The 24,084-nt window shown below is 33.7% G+C and overlaps 2 protein-coding genes and 2 long non-coding RNA genes across 14 annotated transcripts; 2 read left to right on the plus strand and 2 right to left on the minus strand.

The window, feature by feature from the left end:
• Positions 1-391: 391 nt before the first annotated feature.
• Positions 392-14,554, minus strand: LOC112697170 (ABC transporter I family member 11, chloroplastic). 11 transcript variants are annotated; one of them, XR_003151126.3, is made up of 12 exons: positions 14,191-14,550; positions 13,893-13,972; positions 13,678-13,729; positions 13,423-13,556; positions 12,521-12,635; positions 12,345-12,431; positions 12,120-12,168; positions 11,731-11,815; positions 9,264-9,524; positions 8,651-8,770; positions 1,287-1,374; positions 392-673 (listed from the first exon to the last, which is right to left on the minus strand). XR_003151126.3 is itself a non-coding variant. In XM_072197431.1 (10 exons), exons 1-9 carry the CDS (start codon positions 14,377-14,379, stop codon positions 8,692-8,694), a joined length of 870 nt encoding a protein of 289 aa, XP_072053532.1. In that variant the 5' UTR covers positions 14,380-14,550; the 3' UTR covers positions 392-673; positions 8,651-8,691. The 11 variants fall into 11 exon arrangements, 5 of the variants coding, with proteins under 5 accessions (XP_072053532.1, XP_025606016.1, XP_025606014.1 ...); XR_003151121.3 differs by lacking the exon at positions 9,264-9,524; XR_003151123.3 differs by lacking the exons at positions 1,287-1,374; positions 9,264-9,524 and adding an exon at positions 3,712-3,919.
• LOC112697172 (protein LAZY 1) lies at positions 3,320-6,451 on the plus strand. The gene is made up of 5 exons (XM_025750233.2): positions 3,320-3,698; positions 3,783-3,849; positions 4,245-5,005; positions 5,562-5,847; positions 6,181-6,451. The coding sequence occupies exons 1-5, from the start codon at positions 3,693-3,695 to the stop codon at positions 6,198-6,200; spliced, it is 1,140 nt and encodes a 379-aa protein (XP_025606018.1). The 5' UTR covers positions 3,320-3,692; the 3' UTR covers positions 6,201-6,451.
• Positions 14,555-20,123: 5,569 nt separating the features above from the next.
• On the plus strand, positions 20,124-22,043 carry LOC112697173 (uncharacterized). The gene is made up of 2 exons (XR_003151128.3): positions 20,124-20,422; positions 21,411-22,043. It is a non-coding gene; the product is annotated as an uncharacterized lncRNA (long non-coding RNA).
• Positions 22,044-22,240: 197 nt separating this feature from the next.
• LOC112697174 (uncharacterized) lies at positions 22,241-24,084 on the minus strand. Its single transcript, XR_003151130.3, has 3 exons — positions 23,569-24,084; positions 22,964-23,110; positions 22,241-22,781 (listed from the first exon to the last, which is right to left on the minus strand). It is a non-coding gene; the product is annotated as an uncharacterized lncRNA (long non-coding RNA).

Raw genomic sequence — 24,084 nt, forward strand, 5'->3', positions numbered from 1 at the left:
ACTAGGACTAAAGTTGGGCTAAACATGTTTCTTTCTTTTTCCCGCATACTTCCTTAAATTAGCCTTCTTCTTGTCCGTATTCACATTTCTAGCAGCCTTCCTGTCAGCATCACCCTTCCCATTATCACAATCATCTTTCTCATCAGCAACCTTCTTATTAGTATGTGTCCTCAGCTTCATTCTGTCTTCGTCACTATCAATGTCACTACTCTCATCATATGCATCTGAAGGAGGATTGTATGCCTCATCCTCTGAACTTCCATCATCTTCATCAGATGAGGATGAGGAGGAAGAATCCTCAACTTGAGCGGTAACCTGACCTAAATTCTCGTTAACATAGCAAGGCTCACCAACTGGGTGTTCAAAGTATAAATTAAATTCTAAACAATCATTCGCCGATAAACTGTTTCTCAAATAATTTATCTAAGAATCTCCCTTAATCACATACAGACCAAATTCTAAATTTTGAGCTGTGGGTTCTAATCAGTACATTATAGCATAATCAGCATATCCTAAACTCTTTAGTAGTTCTTCTAGATAAAAAAAAGTTCACTAAATCTAAGTCTATTGGAGAAAATTTATGTACTTTTCCATCCAAATACTTCAACACCCCAGTACTATCCTTCCCAAGTCTTCCACCATGGTGAAACACGAGTACTGCAAAGTTAGACATCTGCAGCACCAATAAAAGACAAATTCAGCAATAATAACAATAGGAAATAGATAGATATATTTGAAAATAATGTAGATTATTTAGTAATTTTAATGATTGATATATCAAATTTTAATATAGATTATATATCAATTTATCAAATTTTAATACATAGATAGACAAATTTAATGTAGATTATTCACTAAATAAGACAATGTGAATTATATATCAATTTATCTAAAATTAGATAGATTAGTTCATACCAATGGAACATTTTTGTAGTGCGTATATGTGGTGGAACAAAGAAAAATATCATTTTCAAGAAGAACATGTAAGATTCATAACAGACACAATATTGCATTGCAGTAGACTAAAATGCAAACTTATGAATAAAAAGGAATCGAAGTATCAACATCAACAAAACACATAAGCTTTTCAGTCAAAATATACAGAGCATATTTGTTGTTATTGAATCCTAAGCCATGTTCTAATTCAACCCTTCATGCAAAATTTGAATATAAACAATACTCCAAATCATAGGTTTCAAAGCATGTTCAATGACAGAGAGTGATAAAACCACCTTCAACTTGATCATACACATGCAATGGCAAAGAGAGTAAGTAACGAAACTTACCTCTTAACAAACAATTCCTCCGTCACGGCGCCGTCAAAACGCCGTCAATAACTCCGTCGGAACCAACATCTTCCTCCAAGTGAATCATCTTCAACGAATTTCGAAAGGGAGAGATTAGAATTTTTTTGTAATTCTAGAGAGTAAAAGAGGGATTCTGTCTCATCACATATGAAACTTGTTTATTTTTTATGGAATTATTAGGGGGTCGGGTTAGATAGCCACTAATCTGCCTATCCAGGTTGGCATTTAACTAACACATCATTAACTTAACGTGTCGCATAGACATGGTCAATTAGCTCTAGAGACATTAGTAATGGAAGGGCTAACTTGTCTAACAGAGTTAATAAATAGGGGCTGGATAGGATTTTTTTTTTATAGGGGCCTTGTTGTCTTTTAATGTTATTGTCAGGAGCGTTTTGAATTTTTTTCTCATATATTTATTTATCATTCTCTTTAGTTTTATAAAAAATATTTCATTTAAATTGTAAAAAAATAATAAATAAATATATTGATACATCCATAGTTGATTTTATGCCTCTGAAAGCTTGTACTTATTCTCCAGATTATCGACCTTGTCTTTGTACTGGTGTCATATAAGACATTCCGTTAATTATTTAACTTTGACCTCACGGTAGGACTACATTGAAACTAAATGAAACTTTTTTTGAACTTAAATAAACATTTTAAACTTTAAAGACCAAAACAAGATTACGTCCAAACGTACCTATTATTTTTACTTGTACAACAGACTTAACACTTAATCAAATATAAAAATATACATGTTAAATTCTTTCAAATGTTAGATAACAAATGTTAAAATTAATTATTAACAAAAAATTAAACTTTCATATTAAAATAATAACTAAAAAATTTATTATTTAATTTTTTTATCTATAGAGACCCTAGTCTTCTTAGACGACGGAGACTTTTGTCTCTTACGACCTTTTTATAAAAATAGTTTAATGCTATAAATTTTTTGTGCCGTAATCTATAATGTCAAGACCGACATAATTTTAGAAAATTTATATTCCCATGTATAAATACTTTCTCCATTTTGTGCAGGCTCGTGTAGCTTGAAAGGAAGCTTGACACCACCAACCCGAGTACTCCAGTACTAGACAGGGGCAACGGTTTCTGGTCTGGTGTAAACTAAGGAAACTAAGGAACTGCTTTTGTAGTTACTTTAGAACGAGTTACCACTGATAGTTTTTCCTTTTGGAAGGCTATCGAATCTTAAGCCTAGATTCATATGTTAGATGACTTTTTGAATGGTAAATTTAAATATTAGTTACTTTTACAAATAAGAGAATATATATATATATATATATATATATATATATATATATATATATATATATGTGAAAATTAAATTTTTAACAAAACCATAATACAATAATTAAGCAAAGGGGGGCTTTTACTTCAGTCAGTGTAGTATTCACACCAAAGGTCATGTATATTACCCATTTGGGGTCATATTCAATTATTCATTTATGACCATATATGCCCCCCCCCCCCCCCCCCCCCTCTCTCCTTTTTTCACTATCCAAGTGTTTGCGGCTCCTACAATAATTAATAAATAAATGATGGCCTAATCCATGCAGATGAATCATGACAAATTGTTCTCATAATGTTTGAACTTTGAAGCATCATCCAAAATCTAACAACCACTAAAGTGCGCAACCCTGTATAAGGAGCTAACTGAACAATTAGGGGGTGTAAAGTTTGCAAAACCACACAATTGTTACTCAGGTTTTCATAATCCTATCACAACTTGACAAATTGTATGAAATTTTAGCCTAGTGTTATAACTAACTGTCAGACAATGGAATTTATAATCCAAACCTCTGGAAAATGTAACTGGATGCATCTAGAAGCAATGCACTGAGACATAGTACTTTACTATTTTGTACAGTGGTCAGTTTAAGTGGGGCTTCTTAATCAAACAATTTTAGTAAATTTTATGTGCAGAGCATCATTCTCTGAAATTGACAGTGCTTCGGCATTTAAGAACCAGCGTGCTTCGTTGGGGGGTTATCAACTTGTTTACGTGTGTGATCCACTTAAAGAAATATCGTACTGAGAGAAAAGCATAGACAAATGGCAAAATGGTAGACATTCCACCTTCAATTTGCCCACCTGATTAGATTTTGAAATGAATACCCAACCAAACTGTTGTTTCTACCTATATGTTTTTATCTATGTAAACTTATATCTGAGACTCCTAGTATCTACTTATTCCCAACCCATTTAGATTCAGACTGGAAAGTCCTCTGAGCTTTTTACTTAATCAATCATACCCTACCAATCCTAAATACCTTTCCGATTTGGACATTTATATATACCACCAGCATAATCTCAGTCAAGAAAACCTTAGTCATCACATATCAACAAAAGAGAGAGATCAAAATGAAGGTATGTGTCTAACCTATGTCAAATTAGCATGGAACATTTCCTTCAATCCTTCAGCTTCATCATCATCATTTTTCCTTGTTGCAGATATTCCAGTGGGTGCATCGAAAGCTTCGGCAGAATAGTATTGATCCTTTCAAGGATTTCACACTTGGTATTCATTCACCTGTGCTTATTTTCTCTTTTCCACTACTTTTTTCTCTTGCTATTATGATATTACTGAGCTGCATTAATATATATGAACCACAAAGGTAAACATCAGGTGTTTTGCAGATTAGGCATTTTAACCAGATCAGGAACACTAATGTACTTGAAAATATGCATCTCTTTTCAACATGTTAGATGCATTCACTAACCAACTACAGATAAAATTTTCCTGTACATCACTAATAGTGCCTCTTGTTGACATTTAATTCAACTTATTATACTTTTCCTTTTCCCATGTTTGGTATTCCTCTTTCAAGAGAACAAGAGCAATGGGAAGTATTGAGATTATCTTTATTAATAATTTCACCAGCTCACTAATTTTCTTTGGAAATTATATTTCAGCAAACCCTTGTAGTTGTCTTACACCACAGCCAACATGTGACAACCAATACTCCCACATGATGCCAAGCTTTGGCTCCATGAATCAACCCGGCTTCTTAAAGCCACACCATCAAGAAAGTCTGACATCTTATTCAGGGCTTGATGTCGAAGGGGAGTCCAAACAAGAAACACCTGCAGCCATCTCCGAGCTCTTTGAAGGCTTTCTAACAATTGGAACTCTTGGCACAGAAATAGTCAACAATGAACCAGCAACACCAACATTTCCCATGCCTATTGAAGACATAACTATGAACAATGCAGAGGTGACGGAAAATGATCTGAAGCTCATTAGTTATGAGCTTGAGAAATTTCTTGAGGCTGAAAAGGAAGAAAGTTTCTATGAATCTTCAGGAAGAAACAGCCAAGTAAGCACTATCACACTTAGTAGCAAGCAAATAGCTGGATCTGAAGCTGAAGACAATGCAAACAAAGCTGTGTGTCCACTGCAAGGATATTTATTGGGGTCATCACCTGAACTTCCAGAGACAACAGAAGTGAAGAAAGAGAGGGCATCACTTGCCGAGCTATTTCATAGGACAAAGACAAGTCAAGAATCTATAGAGACAGGAGAAAAAGGAGAAACACAAATCAAGCAAACACAAAAGTCTGCCATGCATATTATGAGAAAGATGTTGAAAAAAGTCCATGTCTCTTCAAAAAGCTGTAACACTGCTGCAAGGGATGATGCCGCCTCTGCTTCAACCAATAAAAAGCTCCATAAGGTAGGTCTTTACCAGATCTTCTGCACTTAACATCAAATTCAATGGTTGTCCCCATCTCCCATTGCCTATGATTATTGCCTTGGCATCTAAAAGTTAGCTAATGAAAATTTTAATGCATGTTTGTTTCTTGGTCACCCGGAATACAATGAGAGTAGGAATCAAACACACTATAGAAACCAGATTGTGCAAATAATTTATTACTCAAATTTATTAGCGAAGAAAAAACAACAAACAAAAAAAATTTGCTAGTTAATTCTTTCATAGAGAATCTATAGAACTTGCCGTAGAAGATAATCAAAGCAACTTAAAGAATTAAAATTCGTAAAACAAGACTGAAGAAAATTAGCCAAAGGGATTTGGGTCAGACTCAACGTATCTAACAACACTGAAGGTCATATGTTAAATATCATTCCAAGTTGAACAGTTTTGGCATCTGGCAGAATAGTTTCAGGTACCAAAATAATCTGCAAACCTCTGAATCCAACATATATGTCTTCAATATATGCTGAAAGCAATCTATCATATCATAATTTCATTGTTTCATTTGGATATGTAGGTTCTAAGAATGTTTCACAGAAAAGTCTATCCTGAGAACACTGTAACTGCAAAGGATTTTGCTAAACCCAACAAAGATAAGATTAAGGATGCTTCTCATGACTGCTGCCATGAATATCAGAACAGAGACCCCACAAACCCAGACAAAGGCAGAAGAGTTAATTCGGACACCAAGTCAACAAAGTCTTCCCCAAACTGTGAGCCCATCTGGAACCCGCCGCAAGATGGGCTTAGTTGCAGTACTTCAACTACAAACAATGAGCACTGGATCAAAACAGATGCAGAGTGTAAGTACTTATCTCTCTAGCATACAGTTCCTCATACACATATAAGTGCACACATCAAACTTTTACACAAATCTTTCATCAGCATATATATATGAATTAGGATCAAATGACGCATGTGTCAATTTAATAAAGTTATACAGCTTATAACTTTTTATAGGATATATATTTTAATTACCCAACCATTGTGAATCAAAATAACATATAATGAACATCATTTATATTAAATTTTACCGAAATCGAACATCAATAAGCACCATAATATATGTGAAATTGCATTATAATTAGTTAATATATCTGTGTATTTTAACCCATTTACAATTTTTGGCATTATAGACTTGGTGCTGGAGCTGTAGCTACCTAAGCTGTAAGAAAGTGCAAGGCATTGACATTGAGCCTCTATAATAGACTTGTAAAATCTACTCTTTCATAATACTATGATGATCTTATGTGTGTACTTCCAAGTGGAAGTGATGCTGCATTAAGGTTGTGAGTTTCATGTATACATACTTTATATGTAGACATCAGTTACTTCTACTATTTTCTTATTGGTTCTCATGAATCATTCTTCCATCAAACTCAAGAAAGGCAACTCATAATTACAAAGTTTGTTCAGTGCCTATTATGTCTGCATTTTATCCCAGCTTTAGTATCGAAGTGGTCAATCTCGGATAGTGGTGCAGAGTGGCTGGCCCCAAAATGCCACCATGGGATAGCAAATTCTGGGATAGCCACTATTTCAAGAAAAACAGAAAATGATGTGTATGCTCACAATTGATACATTCTTTGTTATAAATCATAAGTCATAGTCTGTGCTTTAAACTCATAATAAACAATTAATCCAACGTACAAGTATAAACAACAATCCAATAAAATAAAAGTCAACCATCATAAGGGAAAAGGAAAAGTACAGAACCAAACCCTAATCAAACATCAACAACTAAGAACCAGTAGAGAAGGGAAGCAACCGAGAGGCAGTACAAACGTTTAAGATAGGATCAAATGATACCAGTGCAAGTTTAAGAAAATGTTACACTATCCAATAACTTTGTATCAAAGTAAATTTTTACAAAACCTACCATTCAATCAGAAGTTTATTCATTGTAAATCAAATCTATAAAATTTCATAGCAATCTAAAAATCATTTGATATATTTTTTTTATAGATCAAAATTGACGGTAACACTCAAGATTGGCATATGCATGAATTAGATTTAGGCTTCTGATATTCAATTTTCACAAAATTTGGTACAATGATCTCCATAATAGGTGACTATAAATCAACGGTTTGATTGATTCAAATTATTATAGATAGATAAAAACAGTGTAACTTTAAAGATAACATTGATGTCATTTAATCTTAACTCATTGAATTGGATTCAATTGACATTAATGTCATTTAATAAAAAATTAAAAAAAGAAACTAAACTAAACTAAATCTGACCCCTCAATTTTACAATAGATCAATGGTTGGTACACTTATTATAAGGAACATGCAAGCAAGGATAAGACAGGAAGGAATATCATGGGGGATAAAAGAGAGAGATGAGAAAGAAAAATATGAAAAAGAAGATGGGATATGTCATGTTCCCTGATCATGACTACTATGATTAATATCCTGTATTAATTGTGTCATTAAAATAAATGCCTGTTAAGCACTTATCCATCTCTTTCTCCTTTGAGCTGATACTTAGTCATAATGTTTTGCTTCTATCCTCTGTAGGTGGTTTTGTATGCTGTCCTTATAACCCAACTCCAACTCCGTTTCACGTTTCTATCCTTGAACCCATAGGCCTCTAATCTACCTTAATTTCAATATTTTGTAGTCAAGAAAAATTCATGTCTACTTTGTAAAAAGCAGCCTTGCGTAACCTAAGAATAGCTTTTGTATCACGAATTAGAACTCAATATGTCACAGGCCATTTCAGACTTTCAAACTCCCAATCACCAATTTTTGTCAATTCATGGCTGCTTTTTGCATATGATCTTAGTTTCCAATGCAATTCTTTGCCAACGACTTCTTTTGGTAACAACTGCATCATCATCATCAACCTCAACAAACCAAATGCACAACTACTCTCTTCTTTTTCCAAGTCAAAAGGATACTATTTTCATCACACTGGTGTCTTTTTCCAGCATCCTTCTGGTTGGAAACCACAACACTCCGCTCATCTCCCTCCATGCAGCCTACCCCAATGTCCTTTTAATTCCAACCAGTGTAACAACACCTGCCATAGCCAGTGTTTACAATATTCATCTGCCAGTGCTTCCCCCATTCTCAATAGAGTATCCAGCATTATGATGAATAGGAGCTACGATGATTTTGTATGATGATTGAGCCTCCTAGTTGTTTCCAGCTAACTATGTTGTGACTCCAGTTGGTCCATAGTGGTGTTGTGACATCACTTCAACAATCTCTCATTAATATCAATCGTATAGTCATCTCCGACAGTCCCATCTAGAGAACATGTATTGTTGCTGAATCAGGGATATTTGAGATATCCCTTGTTCTCCTAGACTCGTGACTAATTTCCTATATCACCTTTACTCCTCTCTAACTCTCTCTTTATAGCCGTCAATCAACTAACGGATTGTTATTCTTAAATACTAAGGCCCATAACTTAGGCCTGGTCCCTAACAGAACCCAAGACCAACCTTAACACATGGTCAACAAGCAAATATCCCACAAAATTAAGCTATTTTGAGATATCCGAATAGTTAAATTTCCTTTTCCTTTATTCTTTTAACATATGTCATTATGTTGCAAGTAGAAAATACATCTAGCACTTGAAGCTTATGGTTCAAACCTCATAGAATCCGGTGCTAATAAAAAGGCAGCGAGTATGAACTACAATGGAAGTAACTCCTCTCTGAGGTTGCCACCCATCTCCATCTTCCATGATCGATCTACAAGACTTGCAAACTCTCTGAAATACATACAGGAAGCTCGATAAGTGAAATAAGTGGTTCTCACAATAATATGCAATAGAACATTGGCAATAAAAACTTCAGCCAATATGCAATGGTAAACAATGTGAAATGATTAACGGAGAAACCACTGATCTACTACACATATGCAGCATTGTTAAGTGTGTATATATTATATTTTGGCAATGCCAATAACTTCAAAAGGACTGTCCATTTGGGTCTCTTTATTTGGGGATTCTTCCACCATGGATGCATAGATAGGACAAAAGTCCCCTTCACATGGATTTAGGAACAGCAGTTGTGAGTGGGCACAAGGTCCTGTATAGTTGAATTACCTAAGATATCCTTAATATCAAATTATATACAAAAAGATGTACATTTAAGTAACTTTATAATTATTATATTAATCTAAAGAAACTAAAACTAGTTTGCAAAAAAAAAATCTTTTTGGACAAAGATTTAAATACTATTGCAACACTATTGGATGCATACCGACTCATCGAAAAAGAAAACTGAACTTGTTCCCACATCAATCAGCCTATAGCCATTCCTACCACACCCTAGGATTGACTATTCATTTCCTTGCTTCCTCACTTCATATGCCGGTTCCCTCTGATATCCACTCCAATCTTTGCTGCCAACCACTCTTTACAACTGCTGCTCAATGGTGGCCTTCCTTCACTAGTTGCCACCATAACCCTGCCTCAACTTCATTCTTTAGATTACTGATTTGTGCTCAACATCATTTTCTTCCTGTTGTTTAAAGCACGAGCAAAACATTGTTGTATTAGTTAACTAAAGCATTGATGACCGCATGATCCTTTTGGTCCCTTATTACAGTTGTTGATCCAGGAGTCACCATTTCTTTTTGCGAATAAAAGGCACATGTGCAAGACATAATTAAACAACAACGAGCAACCCATGCCCTACTCAAAGCTATATGAATGATGTGATACCCGTGTTCTGTCAGAAATCAAGTTGGCAATAAGAAAAATTTAAATGTAAATCTCTTTCAATAGCCCCACCCCCTTCTTCTGTCAGAAATCAAGTTTGCAATAAGAAAAATTCAAATGTAAATCTCTTTCAATAGTCCCCCCCCCCCCTTTTTTTTTCTTTTTATTCCCTCTTGTTTGATAGAAAAAATAAAAATAAAAAACTTGTTGCAATAGTTTCAACGTGTAGTTATTATATGTAACCAAAAGACCTATTTCAACATGAGCACCATAATCTTAGCATGGAATATAAAACCTGGCAAGAGTAACCCTATTTTGTTGGCTACTCGATTTCGTATCACTCGACTGTGGTAGCATGCATTCCAGCTTCCACTAACCCCATCATTCTCATTGCTTGGAGTAAAGGTCCCAAATGGCCCCAAAACTTCATATCGTGCCTTAAAATGACTCCCTGAAATTTCAATTAACCCAATCTATACTCCCAAATTTTGATTCGCAACTCATATTAGTCTCTAGGTTCATCTCGTTAGTTCAACCCCAACAGAATAATACAGAACGCTTTGGGTAAAGGAAGGTTGCAGCAACGAGCTCGCTTATGATGTCGCCATAAAAGAGAAGGAAAGAAAGAGTCAATGGTTTTGGCTGAGAATGATAATTTGTTTTGGGGAAAAGACATATTTTAACATTTCATTAACTTTGCATCCACCACATAACACTCGTTTTTTATTGGACCCCCATGGCAACTTAACTGCCAACTCAGAACACTATTAACGGAGATGAACCTAGGTGAGTCACGAATTGAAATCTTCAGGTCCATATTGGGTTAATTGAAATTTTGGGGGCCATTTTGAGGCACGGCGCAAATTTCAAGAGTCATTTTGGACCTTAACTTCATTTGCTAGTGTAAGGATAACTGTTGTAAGGGCGGACACATGTCCTATTCACCTTCTACCACTACCGACCACCTTCAAGCTGCTATGCCGTGGATCCCTATTTTCATCCAAATCAGAACTTGAAAACTCCAAAATAGACCTTCATAGCTAACCCACAACCAGTTTAAACTGCAAAGCTAAATGACATTCCAGTCCTACACCCTAACTATGGTATCACCTTAATAGGAAATATTAATTGTTGTGGGCGCAGGTCAGCTAAACAGCATTAAAGATTTTATGAAGTTAAAGCACATTGAGGGAACTGATCCTACAAAGGGTGATCCATAATTTGATGTATGGGGTTGGGATGATGAGGGATACTTTCTTTGGTTGAACAACTTAGAAAGAAAGTGGATTTAATTAGGGATGCCATGTTGCTTTTATCCTTGAAGTCCTTAAAACCATCAACAGCGTATAAAATTATAGGATCCCCATCCAAAGGAATTATGAAATCAATCAATATATTCTGCGTTGTGCACAAATCCTCCATTTTTCACTAATTACTTTATCACTCCACTTCTTGTTATTGGTTCACGTAACCTCTCAACATTTGTACCATTTTTGTAGTGCTCAGCAATAATTGTAGCCAGGTGGAATAAATAGAACAGTAGAGTTGTTTATGACAAATTGTTATAAAACAAAAAACTAAAGATTTCACACAACAATGAGGCTCAACTGGAAAAATTACAACACCTAAACAATGGAGGTCATAATAGAGGCACTGAGTGATTGGTATGAGTTCACAGCACGCACAAACTCCTACGTAGTATCGATAGGTTTGAATTTGTCACTTAGCCACTAACCAAGATACAGAAAAACAGAAGTTACAGAAATCTCAGCAAGTCAGCGTCATGCTCTTTCCATCAACACATCAACTTTAATACAAAATTCAAATTTATTTAATGTCTTTGTATCAATTGAAGTTAGAATTTCAAAATGAGATACACAAATCATGAGCCAATGCAGCAATATACAAACTCTTATATACATATGCAGGATATAATATAAAATGATTGATAGTTATAATTAAAAAATGTACAATGATTCAAAATTAATTGAGAAATTAGTAAAAACCTCAAGTCATGGCTGACAACAAGAACAGTCAACTCCCTTTTTAGATGCTTTAAAAGCTTCACAACATCTGCACGTGCTTTCCAATCTGCTCAGTGGGAAATTATCAGATACAACTTTAAAAGATATACTTTATTTCATTTTAACTGAAAGATAATCATTGAAGAAGTAAAGGTTCACATATAAAATAATAAGACACCAAAAATAAGAATGCTCGTATTCTAAAAATTACAAAATGTAAGAAGTTGGTAAAACAATATTAATTGAAAGCTAGATTTTAGTAAGATTTATTTGATTTATTTGATTCAATCCTTGAGAGGAAATCGAAAAGCTCCTTAAGTGGAATAACAACAGCAAAGCACAATAAAGAAGTCACAAGTTGCATTGTTTACCAAGTCCAGCAAGAGGCTCATCCAATATCAATAGATCAGGGATTTGCACCTGCAAAATACATTTGGAAAAGACCATGAAGCTCATTAATGCTACTGACACCTATAACTTTGTAACCGAGATTGCATCAATCACTCAATAGCTGGTCAGGTGAAGAGATGAAGCAATAACTAGCAGACATCTCAGTATCAGGATTTGTAAGTTTTTAAAAAGAGGAAAATTCTTACTAATTGAATTGCCAAAGCAAGGCGGCGTTTGTAACCGCCGCTAAGGGAGTGAGGATTTTTGTCCAATGATATCCCATTCAATCCAACCTATAGTAAGAGCAGTAGATATGAATATAAGGATAAAATGATAACAAAGGCTTGGAAAGACACCCTGTAATATACAGAGGCATAGCTACCCAGTTAATTGCCCTTTGAAGCCCTAAAGCAAGATTTTCTCTCAATTGATAGCTACCCTTTTGCCTTGGCCACCCAAAAGTGACTTCATCAAGCACAGTTTCAGCTAAAAAATACCTAGCTTGCAACACATATGTAGAACAAGTGAAAAATGATCAAACAAGATTTACTTATGAACAAATAAACTATGACAGATGAAAAGCCCTCTGCAATCTTATAATGCCAGACAGTGTCTGAAACAGAAACTGCATAACAGTCTTACTTATATCAGACTATATATGCATTTTTATGTATATAAAATATATAATACTAGAAAGTTTTTTTTTTTGGGTCAATACAACACATAACACACACACCCACTCTACTCACACACCCATTAGATACTCTCTTTTTCATCAAGAGAGATTCGAACCCATGTGGTACTTTTAGGAGGCAAATGTATTTGCCACTGGGACAAGCCTCAGCCACATAATACTAGAAAGTTTAAATGACCATAGTAAGCATGAGGGGTAGTCATCTTGTAAATTGATGGTTAAATGTTCTAGTAGCTAAGATTCAACATAGACAGCAGTAAGGTGCAGAAAATAATCAAAGCCTCCACTAGCTACCATAATGGTTGGAGCCTTGTCATAGTGGTGTCCACTTAGAAAGGTTAATGACTAAATAATAACTTGCATTGGTTATTATTGTTATAATGTTACATGTTTGTCCTCAGTCCTTACCACGTCCACGGCAATGCTTTTCTATCCTAGTATTTCTGTGTATACGTTTCTTGGGCTTGTACAAATCCCAACAATTAATTGTGTATATGATACAAGGTTTACAACATCAGATTTTAATCAAAGTTATACAACAAAAAATGCGTTATTTATATTCAAATCAATTAATATTCATAGTTTCATACCTCTCAGGAAACTGGAAGACAATACCAACTCTTTCTGGTGACAAAGGCTCAGGAGGCTGGATAGGATTTCCATCATTTCCATACTTTTGGCTGTAAATGGATCCAGTGGTCGGTTTGCTTATTCCTGCAAGAAGCTACATGAAGAGAGGGAAGACCGTTGGAGGAACAATAATACTTACCCAAACATGAAACTAACATGAATATTCATGCAATTAAATTCCCCGAACAGGGAAAAAAAGAGAGAAAAAGAAGTACCTGCAAGAGTGTTGTTTTCCCACTTCCACTTTGTCCGAAAATTAGACCAAAACTGCAGCAATTGACAAAAATTCAGCAGGGATTAAGTACAAGCACCTAACACCTAAACGCTCAATCATGTCAATAGGAACTCAATGATAAACATAATAAAGCTCTACCTCTTTTAATTTAAACACACAAATTTTAAAAGGAGAAAAGTTATTGCTAATAAGTACCTTTTCTCCGGAAGTGAGAAACTAACTGAATTCAGTAGCTTAAGCTGAGTCCCCGGAGGCTGATAGCTAACATCTCTAACCTTAAGCCAAAAAAAATATATCGCATTCATATAATATTAGTTAGTCTTAGTCTTATATAAATACGATCACAAATGTGAAATTCATCGACATCGAAACAGCAATGGATATGACATGAAAATTACTATTCTATATCTAGTCCTAAAAACTACTAACTAAAGCTAAACTTTTCATTCAACATAAAAAGTAAAAAGATTATATTCTAGAAGCTACTACATACTTCAAAAGCGGTGTAATTGCAGTTGATGGTGGGAAGCTTGGTTGTTGGTGCAGGGAAATTGAACCTGGAAGAACTGAGGCGATTATGGTTGAGTGAGGGTGAAATTGGGGTTAAATTAGAAAGGGGGAATGGGGGTGGTGAGCCTGAGAGGAAGCGAAAGGGAGGAGGAGTGCTTAAAGAGATGGCCATTGAGAGAGTGGGGTGGGGGACAGGGCGCCGGGGTCTTCAGGGTATGACACCTGCGTTCTTCACTCTTGTCTTTTTCTTTCCCTCTGGGGCTACCTGTCACAATTTAAAGCTAGTGTTTGGAACGGGTGTATAGAGACAGACGGATAAAGAAAGTGTTTTGCACTTTTGCATATATTTCCTAAGTGAATTATACATTTATACTATAAAGATGTTTACAGATTTTTCATTTAACAGAATGAAAGAAAGATTAATAAAGATAGTCACATCTTGAATAATAATAAAATAATAAAAAATAATTATAAAAATAATTATATTCTTTTTTATATTATTTTAATTTGTATAGTAGAGTATTCTATTTTTTAATTAGGGTAAAACGTCTTTTTTTTAAAGAAGTTTACATGTCCTATTGTTATTATTATTGAAAAATCAATTATTTTTAAATTTTTTAATAAATTATAATAAAATCAAATTTTTTTTATAACAATAATAATAAGTTTAATTTTTTTGGGGATCTAATTATATTTTTAAATTTTTAGATATTTAAATGTTCGCAAAATAAAAAATTAATGGTATATTTATTTTTTTATCAAAAAGTTTAAAGATAGTCGGTTTAGATAGTGTAATTCGATCGAATTAAACCGGATCTAATAATTATAATACAGACAATTAGGTTTATTATTGTTACTATAATAAACCAATTTTGTTCTGATTTATTACAAAATAAATTATTAATCGGTTTAATAAAAATATCCAATAATAACATGACACATATAAATATCTTTAAAAAAATATTTTTAGTGTCTTTATTAAAGTGGTCTCTTTCCTAATTTCGCATGCTATACATCCACATGGTTCACCAATATTTTCTACCATAATTTCGTATTCAATAATTACGAGATTGCATATGGATAAGCTATCTAGGTTAATATTCAAATTAGTCTCTAAATTTATATTCAAACTTTAAATTTATTTAAATTTATTTTTGAAATTATACTCCAAGACTCATAATAATTCTTAAAATATTTTTCGTCATCAGAAAATTGAGCTGGATCTATCATGTTGACAAACATTCTCTCTCCTCTAAAATGATGTCGATTTATATATATATATATATATATATATATATATATATATATATATATATATATATATATATATAACTTTTATGTCTTCTCTCTCCAAACTTAGTCTCGGTGCCTCTCTGTCTCTCCAACCTCCTTCTCTATCGCTGTTCTCATTAGTCGCCGTCTCAGCGCCACGGCCGCTCACCCTCTTTCCCAATCTAGTCTATGACACTCACAATATTCAAACACGACAGATATAGAGCTCAAAATCTCAACCTTCTTTGTTATTGTCTCTTGCCAGCTTTCATTTCGTTGTTGCGCCACTCGTCGGCCTCCATCTCGTCACCGCGCCACTCGCCGGCCTATATCTCATCGGTGCGCCACTCGCCGACCCCTCTGCGTCACTGTGTCATCTCGTTTCTCACCCTCACTGCTCGTTGCTGCCTCCCTCTCTACTTGTTGCCGTCATTGCTCGTCGTCTACGCTCTTCTCTTGTCTCCTATCTGTCTCCATCTACCTCCCTCTTCTCTTCCTTGGCCCAGTTCTCTTCCTCTGCATGTGACGGCCAAGGTGAGTTTTTGAAATTTTTTTAGGTACTCAATCATTATTGTGTAATATTTTGGGTGATTGTTCCTATTGATCTTGTTTTAATATAACTGCAATTAGGGATGGCAAACGAGGAAGCTCCCCCCTCCCCCGCCCGCCTAATGAGGACATCCTGAATTCTTCTCTCGCCCCGTCTAATAGCAGGCTGGCAGGCCAAACCTGTCAAATCTCTTCTTTTTTTTAAATCATTAAATATTAAACAATATATATAATTTCACAACCATTTCAATAAATTTATAATTTCTAAAGACATAAAAAATTATAATTTCTAAATTCACAAACATTAAAGTATTTATAATTATAAATATGTAATAAACATAATCATAAATTAAGTTTTTTTGAAACAAAATAATAAAACTAACATTGTCCAAAAACATATAATTAAACATCTTCAAGTTTATAATCAATCAAACACAAAATATAATTCAAAATATAACTTAGAACATCTTCAATTATCATCTTCATCCTCTTGTAAATCAACAACTTCATAAAAATTTGTAAAAAAATGGTCCTGACAAAAAAATGTTTGGCCTGCCAAGAAGCTCGCCTCCCCCATTGAAGCCAACCAAAGTCTACGAATTAGGCAGTGCGGGTTAGGCAGGCCTCTTTAAGTCTGGCGGTTTTAAATTTTCAACCCAACCCGTCTTTTTTAGTGGGTTACGCGGGTCAGCTCGACAGATTTCGACCCGTTTGCTATTCCTAAGTGAAAAGGTTGATTTTTGTTATTTTTTATTCTGTAATTGATGTTGATTTTTTTCTTGGTTGTTGCTATTTGGGTTGATGATACTTGCTTATTAGATTGATTGATCTTTTCTTATTGTTTCTGGATTTTTTTGTGATCTTTTGTGATTGTCATAACCCTAAAACAACAATCTTTGATCTTTTCTGATGATGCTATTGTTATTGCTGATGATTGAATTTCAAAGAGTGAAAATAGAGAATGGAGTTGAAGAAGAAAAAAATTTGATTGTTGTTGGATTTTTTTGGTGATCTTTTTTGATTGTCATAACCCTAAAACAATAATATTTGATCTTTTCTAATGATGTTATTGTTGATTATGATTGAATTTGGAATAGTGAAAATAGAGAATGGAGAAGAAGAAGAGAGTAAGAAAGAGAATCTGGTAAAGATAATTTGTGATTGGGGTTTTTAACCTAATAATATGTATCAAATTGAGTTAAAAACTTGTATGTGTCACGTATATATAGTCGTTGTAGTCCATTGTGGCATCTCTGACACACGTCATCACTCATTTTGCAAATATTCGCTGGAATATATTTTAAGGACAACCGTTGTTAAGTTCAGGGACAAATTTAGAGCAATTTTAAGTTTAAAGACGAGTTAGAGGTTCGATTGCAAGTTCAGGGACCACTTTAAAATTTAACTTTAACTTTTTTAGAACAAGATTATCTAAAGCAAAAAAATTGATAAAATAATAAAGTAAAAAATTAATTACTTTTAAATTAAAATAGTAAGCTACATATTTTATAAAAATTACAAAGTTAATACGATTAATTCTTTACTTTATTATTTTATCAAATTTTTCACTTAAAAAAATTCAAATTCAAATTATTTTACAATTTCATATCCATGACAAGCAAAATTTTACACGGATGTGAATAGCTACATTTTTACTTATTCATTCCAACCATTTAAAAAAAGAAGAGGTCCACTACAAGATTCTTGTTATTTTGTGGCGGTTTTTTTCAGATTGTGGCGGTTTTAAACCCCACGAAAAGGGTTATGCCAATTTTTAAAACTCCCAAAATTTGAGGTGCCACAAGCCTATGTGTAGCAGTTTTATAAACCCCCAGGATGTCATTTAGTGGCAGTTTGTTGTCTATTCAGTGCAGTTTTGAACTAATTTTTGTAGTAATTTTTTACTATTTTGTAGTGGTTTAAAACCTCCATAAATTAAATTTTTAATTAAAAAAATTGGTCATTTATTGATTTCAAACACCCCCACAAACCTGTTAATATTTAATAGTTGCTAATATAAAATAATTAACTATTTTTGTAAGAGTATCAATACATATTAGGTAACATGATAATAAATTTAAATAATAATAAACACATCATAACATTTTACAAAAATAAAATACCAAAGATAATTCTTTATACAAGAATACATCAACTAAAATTTGTTTAGAAACACATGAAATTGATCAAGCTAGCAATGCAAAAAAGAAATAATTAACTAAAACCGGATGAGGCTATTTGTGTGCAAGAAAATTGTATGGTGAGCAACATCACCTATCTTAACACTTTGTACTCTCCTTATAAGCTACAACAACATTCCTAACTCTCACATACACGCTTAGCAGAAGAGACTGAATATTCAAACCAAACAATTAATTGAGCAAAAGAAAAATTCAACAATTGTAAAAAGAATTACAAGAATAGACAATGTACGAATTACAAACAAAATGCAGTTAATTTCAATTACAATTACAATAAAAAATAAATTATGAATTAGTTATAATTACAAGAACAGATAAAAAGAAAAAGAGGCCGAAAGAGAGAAGTAGCGATCGTTACCTAATTCAAATGGTGGCGATGGAGAGTAAGCTATGCAACGAGTAATGGAAAGTAAATAAACAAGATTGGATAGATAGCTGGCAGAATATCTAAGAAATACAGCATGCCTTTGAGTGCAATATATAAAGCTTACAGTGCCAAGGAATCAAAGATTGATATTAATAAATCTCAAATGAAAAGAAGAGGGGATTTAGCATGACAAGAATATATGTTGTATTTATTAAAAGCTTCAGAACATAACGAGCTTATAATATTCTAGTGGTATAATTATTCAACATTTTTATAGTGAAATCCATATTAACTTAACCACATTAAAAGCACTGCTGATTCATGCTTCGGTTTACCAAAATAACGGATAATAGCATGACTATCATTATTTAACAAATACAATAATCGTACCTGAATCTTTCCTTTGCCAAATGTTTTATGCCCCTACGGGAATATCTCAACCATTATCGTGTAATGCACCAGCTAAAATCTCGCTGGTCTTGCACTTTTCTCATTGACCTATTATACAAAGAACATTTCAATTTACTAACAGAAGCAACAAAATTGAGAGCTCGGTTTTAGAGACAAAGTAAAAGATTGCAAATAGGAAAGAAGGTAGTAAAAAATCAAAACAAAGGAATGAGAATGATTCCTTGAGCCCGAACTTTGCTGACACAAGAATGGGCGTAATAGTGAATAAAGAGCTATAAAAAAAACTAAAATAGAATAATCTTAGTTTTAAGTAATAACGGGTAGCTACCAACAAATTTCTATTGAAATGTAAACATCCATATACCAACCCAGTTTTAGAAGCACCGGAAGCAAAAACAACACAAAAACAAATAGCAAGCATGCTTAGAACTACAAAAAAGAAACTCAAAAGTTCTGAAATTCTCAAAGAGTAACAGAATCAAAATTGACAATAGTTAATGTACAATAGAATTTCAGCTTATTACAAATAAATCTATAAGAAACCTAAAGATATATATGGCATGACTAGAGGTTTAAAACTTTTAAATTATTGGAATAAAATTGAAAATTGAGATTGATACTAACTGTGAGCAAAGAACAACGACGAAAAGGTAAACCAAAGAGCAGTGCTGACTTGGCTCTTCCAATTGCCATGAAACTCTAGATTAGGTTCTTTCTCAAGTAGCTAACACTACAAGAAATAGTGTAATTATCGACGCAAAATATTGACGGCCAAATTTTTTGTCGATATTTTTCGACGGCTTGTCGTCGATAAAATAAAAAAATTACTAAAAAATATATTAAAATCGACAACAATGTCGTCTATTATTTTAGCAATTTTCTAACATCTTAACATTATCGTCACATTGCCGACGAGATAGTGGGTGATAATTATTTTTCTTTAAAATCGACGGACTAGTTGTCCATTTTAATAATTATAATATCGACAGTTTTAGTCATCGATAAATTTAAACGATGAAGATCTTCTTTTGAAACTAAATAAACAGTGTAGATTTATTATATAAAATAGATTGTTTTACCTAAACTTGACGAAATTACTGTCAATGTGTATCAATAAAAAATTATCCCGCATTTTCTACCCGCGTCCCTCGTTTTGCTCAATTCCCAAAACATTAACCCCAAACTTTCAGAGAATTAGAGTTCAAAGTGAGGCTGCTGTTTCTTCTTCTTCTCCAACACTCCAACGCTTGAGAGTAGAGACCAGAGACGGAGTCACCGTCACGAAGAGAGGCAGAAAGCAGATCAGCAGAGCTTCTTCTTCTTCGACTCCTGAGAAAATCCGCCGTCCTCCACCGGAGAGCAGAGCTTCTTTTTCTCCTTTTTTGCCGAACCCGCCACTACACCATTCTCTTCATGTAAGTTCCTCTCTGTCTCTCTGATTATTATATTTATTTTTGCAGTTGTTTATCTACTATTTTCACCATAAAATTCTGAATTTGCATTTGTTAGTAACAATCTTATCAATATTCCTGAAACCTAGTTAGCATAGTCAATATTACCGAAACCTAGTTGTTATAGGTCTTCAATTCAAATATTGATGAAGGAAGAAAGGCATGTAACTTCTCCTTCAGGTGCAGCTGCTTCTCATACCGCAGCAAAAGCAGGCTCAACAGCAAACGCAGTCACAGAATATTCCCAGCCACCACCACCAGCAACCTTCGGAAAGCGAGGAGTGTAGAAGTGTCGGTCCATCTTGTTGATTCCCAATTTTGACACATCTTACGCCTTCCTCTTTTTTTGCTTCAACAATTTTTAGATTAGGTATTTTCTTCAACATTTTTTTGAGTCCATTAATAATAGTTGTTGGTGTACTCATCACACATTCACAATCTATCTTATAGCCATGAAGTAATAAAAAAGTAATTAAGCCTTCATAGATTATTATTCCTTGGTTAAAGTTAAACAGCGGATGGTGATGTGCATTATTGTGAATGATTTACATGCTATTATTTTATGTGTGTATGTGATCGTAAATATTTGTTTGCTTTAAGGTTTTTAAGATGTGTGGGGTCAAGTCTAGTTTGGTGGGAGAAGAAAGGAACAAATGTGAGTGTTGATGGTAGTAAGCAGAAGGGTAGGTTCAGGGGAATGGTCTTTTGAAAATGAGAGGAGATAAAGGCTTCTGTTAATCAATTATGAGAACATGAGCAGTTAGATGGATGCCTTAATTTTATGAAAATAGTAGTTGTTATATCTACTATTTACACCATTCTCTTCATGAGCAGTTATATTTATTTAGATGGATGCCTTAATTTTATGACTAACATCTCGCTTTAGTTCATGGATTACATTCTGCTTTGTTGCTCCATGATATGTATTCACGGTAGCTTTTACATTTGTCAGAGTGCAATTGCAAGAGTTGAAGGAGAATCGTGGAAGGAAAGCACATAGCTTTGTTGCTCCATGATATGTATTCACGGTAGCTTTTACATTTGTCAGAGTGCAATTGCAAGAGTTGAAGGAGAATCGTGGAAGGAAAGCACATAGATTGCACAAGGACAGAGCAAGTTCTGAAGTTCCTCAGGATCCTATCACAGCTTCAGTGGCTTGAAATTACGACGATCTGTTGGTCCCTGCCACGATGCCTGTGGCAGCACGCAATCCTCTCCTTGAGGAACAACAACGTGAAGTGCTCCTGTGGATGCTGCAAGAAAAAAGAAAAATGAAACCTAGGGACCACGCAGACTAGAAACAAATCGATGAGGAAAAAGCCATTCTCAGAAGGTTCCTGCGTGCAAAGCCCACACTAAAGTTTTAATGTTTCAAGGCCAGTTCTATTACATGACCATATTAACAAAGTAGGGTTATCTACTTTGCTTTGAATATTTTGTATTATTAGTGAATTGCAATTTAAACAAATATAAGTCTGAGTTTAGTTATTTATCTTGTCTTGAGTTTTTATGTTAGAGGATTATTTATTATTTTGATAAGTTTGTAAATTTATTATCTAATATTTAGTATAAATTATATTTAAAAGTTTGTTTGTCTTGTTATCTAATATTTTGTATAAATTTTATTTTGATATTTAAAATTTTATTTACATTAATTGTCTGCTATTTTTCAATAGAAAAAATAATTAAAAAAATGTGGCTATTAAAATTGACGGTAAATTTGTCGCTTTTTAAATTTAAAATAGACAAAAGAAAACAAAATATAGACAATGAATTTGTCAATATTTTAATAATTAAATTGACGACTCTTTTGTCGATTTTATTGAATCAAATATCGACAGAAACTGTGTCAATTTTGTATAATAATATTGACGACAAAACTGTCGATTTTATTAAGAAGGTAAAATTCTCAAACTCATATTATAGACGGAAAGATTGTCGATTTTAATGAATTATTATCGACGGCCTGGTAAGCCGTCGATTTTATTAGAATTTTGAAAAATCGACAAGCTTAATAGCGACCTCATCCACCATCGATTTTGCCGTCGTTTTTTAATATTATCGACAGCCTAGCCGTCGATTTGGCCGTCGATTTTAACGGTGTTTCTTGTAGTGCAACCACCAACATTGTATAGATCAAGATGGCTCATGTAACTGTCCAAAGTTTCCAGGTAAATGGCTTGATGAACATCCATGCTGATTCTTCAGACTTTGCTAGAACTAACATTGATAATCTTGATTTTGCATATGGCACAGTGACGTCCACATATGGCAATCTTTTCTCTAGTATGGTAATATCTCCAATAACAGCATCATAAGTCTTCTAAAAATAAAAAAATACAAAAAATAATAAGATATATGGTTGTATTTAGAACACATTATAATTGTAACATTTTGATAAGTGAACTTGGACATAATTGTTCATTGTAATAGACTTAGTCATATCAATATTACATCATAACATTTTTACATAGATGAAGGTAGAAAGAGAAGAACTATTATTACCTCAATTTCTCTGAAACATTAGCTAGCTCTATTGGAAATGTGCAGAACCTAAAAGTAAAAACAATTAGGTGAAAACCAAAAGGTGAGGATACTTCTCATTTCTTTGTCATTGAGTGACTCCAGTGACTTTTAATAGCATTGTTAGCCCTGATTTAATGAAGATAAAATGAATTAGCATGTTTGTTAAACATTAGGAAGATATCTATCTAGTTGGTTCAGAAAATGCATATACATTCATCATTTGTTTTTAATCTCTTATTATTCTTCAACTTTTCTTTGGAATGGCTAGTGATCTATTAGTCACAAAAAGTAAAATGTTCACAAACTAAGCTTATACATAAACCACGATGACTGAAGAAAGAACATTAACAAAATTCAACAAATAGATAATTATTTCACATTCTGAAATCTGAATCGACAAAGTACTAGATACTTTATTTATAGATATATCTCAACACTTCTGCATCAACAAAGGAGAATAGCCTCTGATGGAAAGATTTGAACCTAATGATCACCTAAACTGTGAACCCTAACATCATTATTACTTCATAAAGAAATCAAAATTTTCAATAGAGAATAATAATTTCCCATTTAACTCTATTTACCTTTATAATATATCAAATCAACTTAACTAAACCTCAATTCCTTTGCCTTGACCTGAAAAATTTACAAAAGAGGAGTACATTAGAACACAAGAAGCAGGATGGTGTATAACTTCGAAAAAAATATCATCAAATTATCACAACAGCTAATATCTTTTGAAACATTTGAAGAATTGAAGAAAGCAAAGAACAAGAATAATTAGGAATAAATGGAGCTTCAATCGAAGATGATGCAGAACCAACGGCAAAACCCGTTGTGGAAGATGATGCAGAAGTAAAAATCTAAAACATTAGCTCAACGATCTGAATGAAATCGTCACTGAAATACACGAGAACTCCACGAATTCTCCACGATCGCCTCGTCCTCCATTCATAGCTCCATCGGCAATGCGTTGATGAAAGAGACTTGTTGACAATGGCAGCAAGGAGATGAATGGCAGTGACGATGAAATTGAGAATTTAGGGTTTCAAACCCTCTCTAGTTTTCTCTCTCGAAGAACTTTTGATTTTTTTATTTTT

Source organism: Arachis hypogaea, chromosome 6 (genome assembly GCF_003086295.3).
Source record: "Arachis hypogaea cultivar Tifrunner chromosome 6, arahy.Tifrunner.gnm2.J5K5, whole genome shotgun sequence".
Lineage (NCBI taxonomy): Eukaryota > Viridiplantae > Streptophyta > Magnoliopsida > Fabales > Fabaceae > Arachis > Arachis hypogaea.

Excerpts from the sequence above, each read along its gene's own strand:
- LOC112697172 (XM_025750233.2), top strand. Across the intron at positions 5,006-5,561 it reads CCAATAAAAAGCTCCATAAG|GTTCTAAGAATGTTTCACAG; the intron begins GTAGGTCTTTAC and ends TTGGATATGTAG. Across the intron at positions 5,848-6,180 it reads GATCAAAACAGATGCAGAGT|ACTTGGTGCTGGAGCTGTAG; the intron begins GTAAGTACTTAT and ends TTGGCATTATAG.
- LOC112697170 (XM_072197431.1), bottom strand. The coding sequence starts at position 14,379 with ATGGCCATCTCTTTAAGCACTCCTCCTCCCTTTCGCTTCCTCTCAGGC. Across the intron at positions 13,730-13,892 it reads TTCTCACTTCCGGAGAAAAG|TTTTGGTCTAATTTTCGGAC; the intron begins GTACTTATTAGC and ends CAATTGCTGCAG. Across the intron at positions 8,771-11,730 it reads GTTGTCAGCCATGACTTGAG|AGAGTTTGCAAGTCTTGTAG; the intron begins GTTTTTACTAAT and ends TATGTATTTCAG.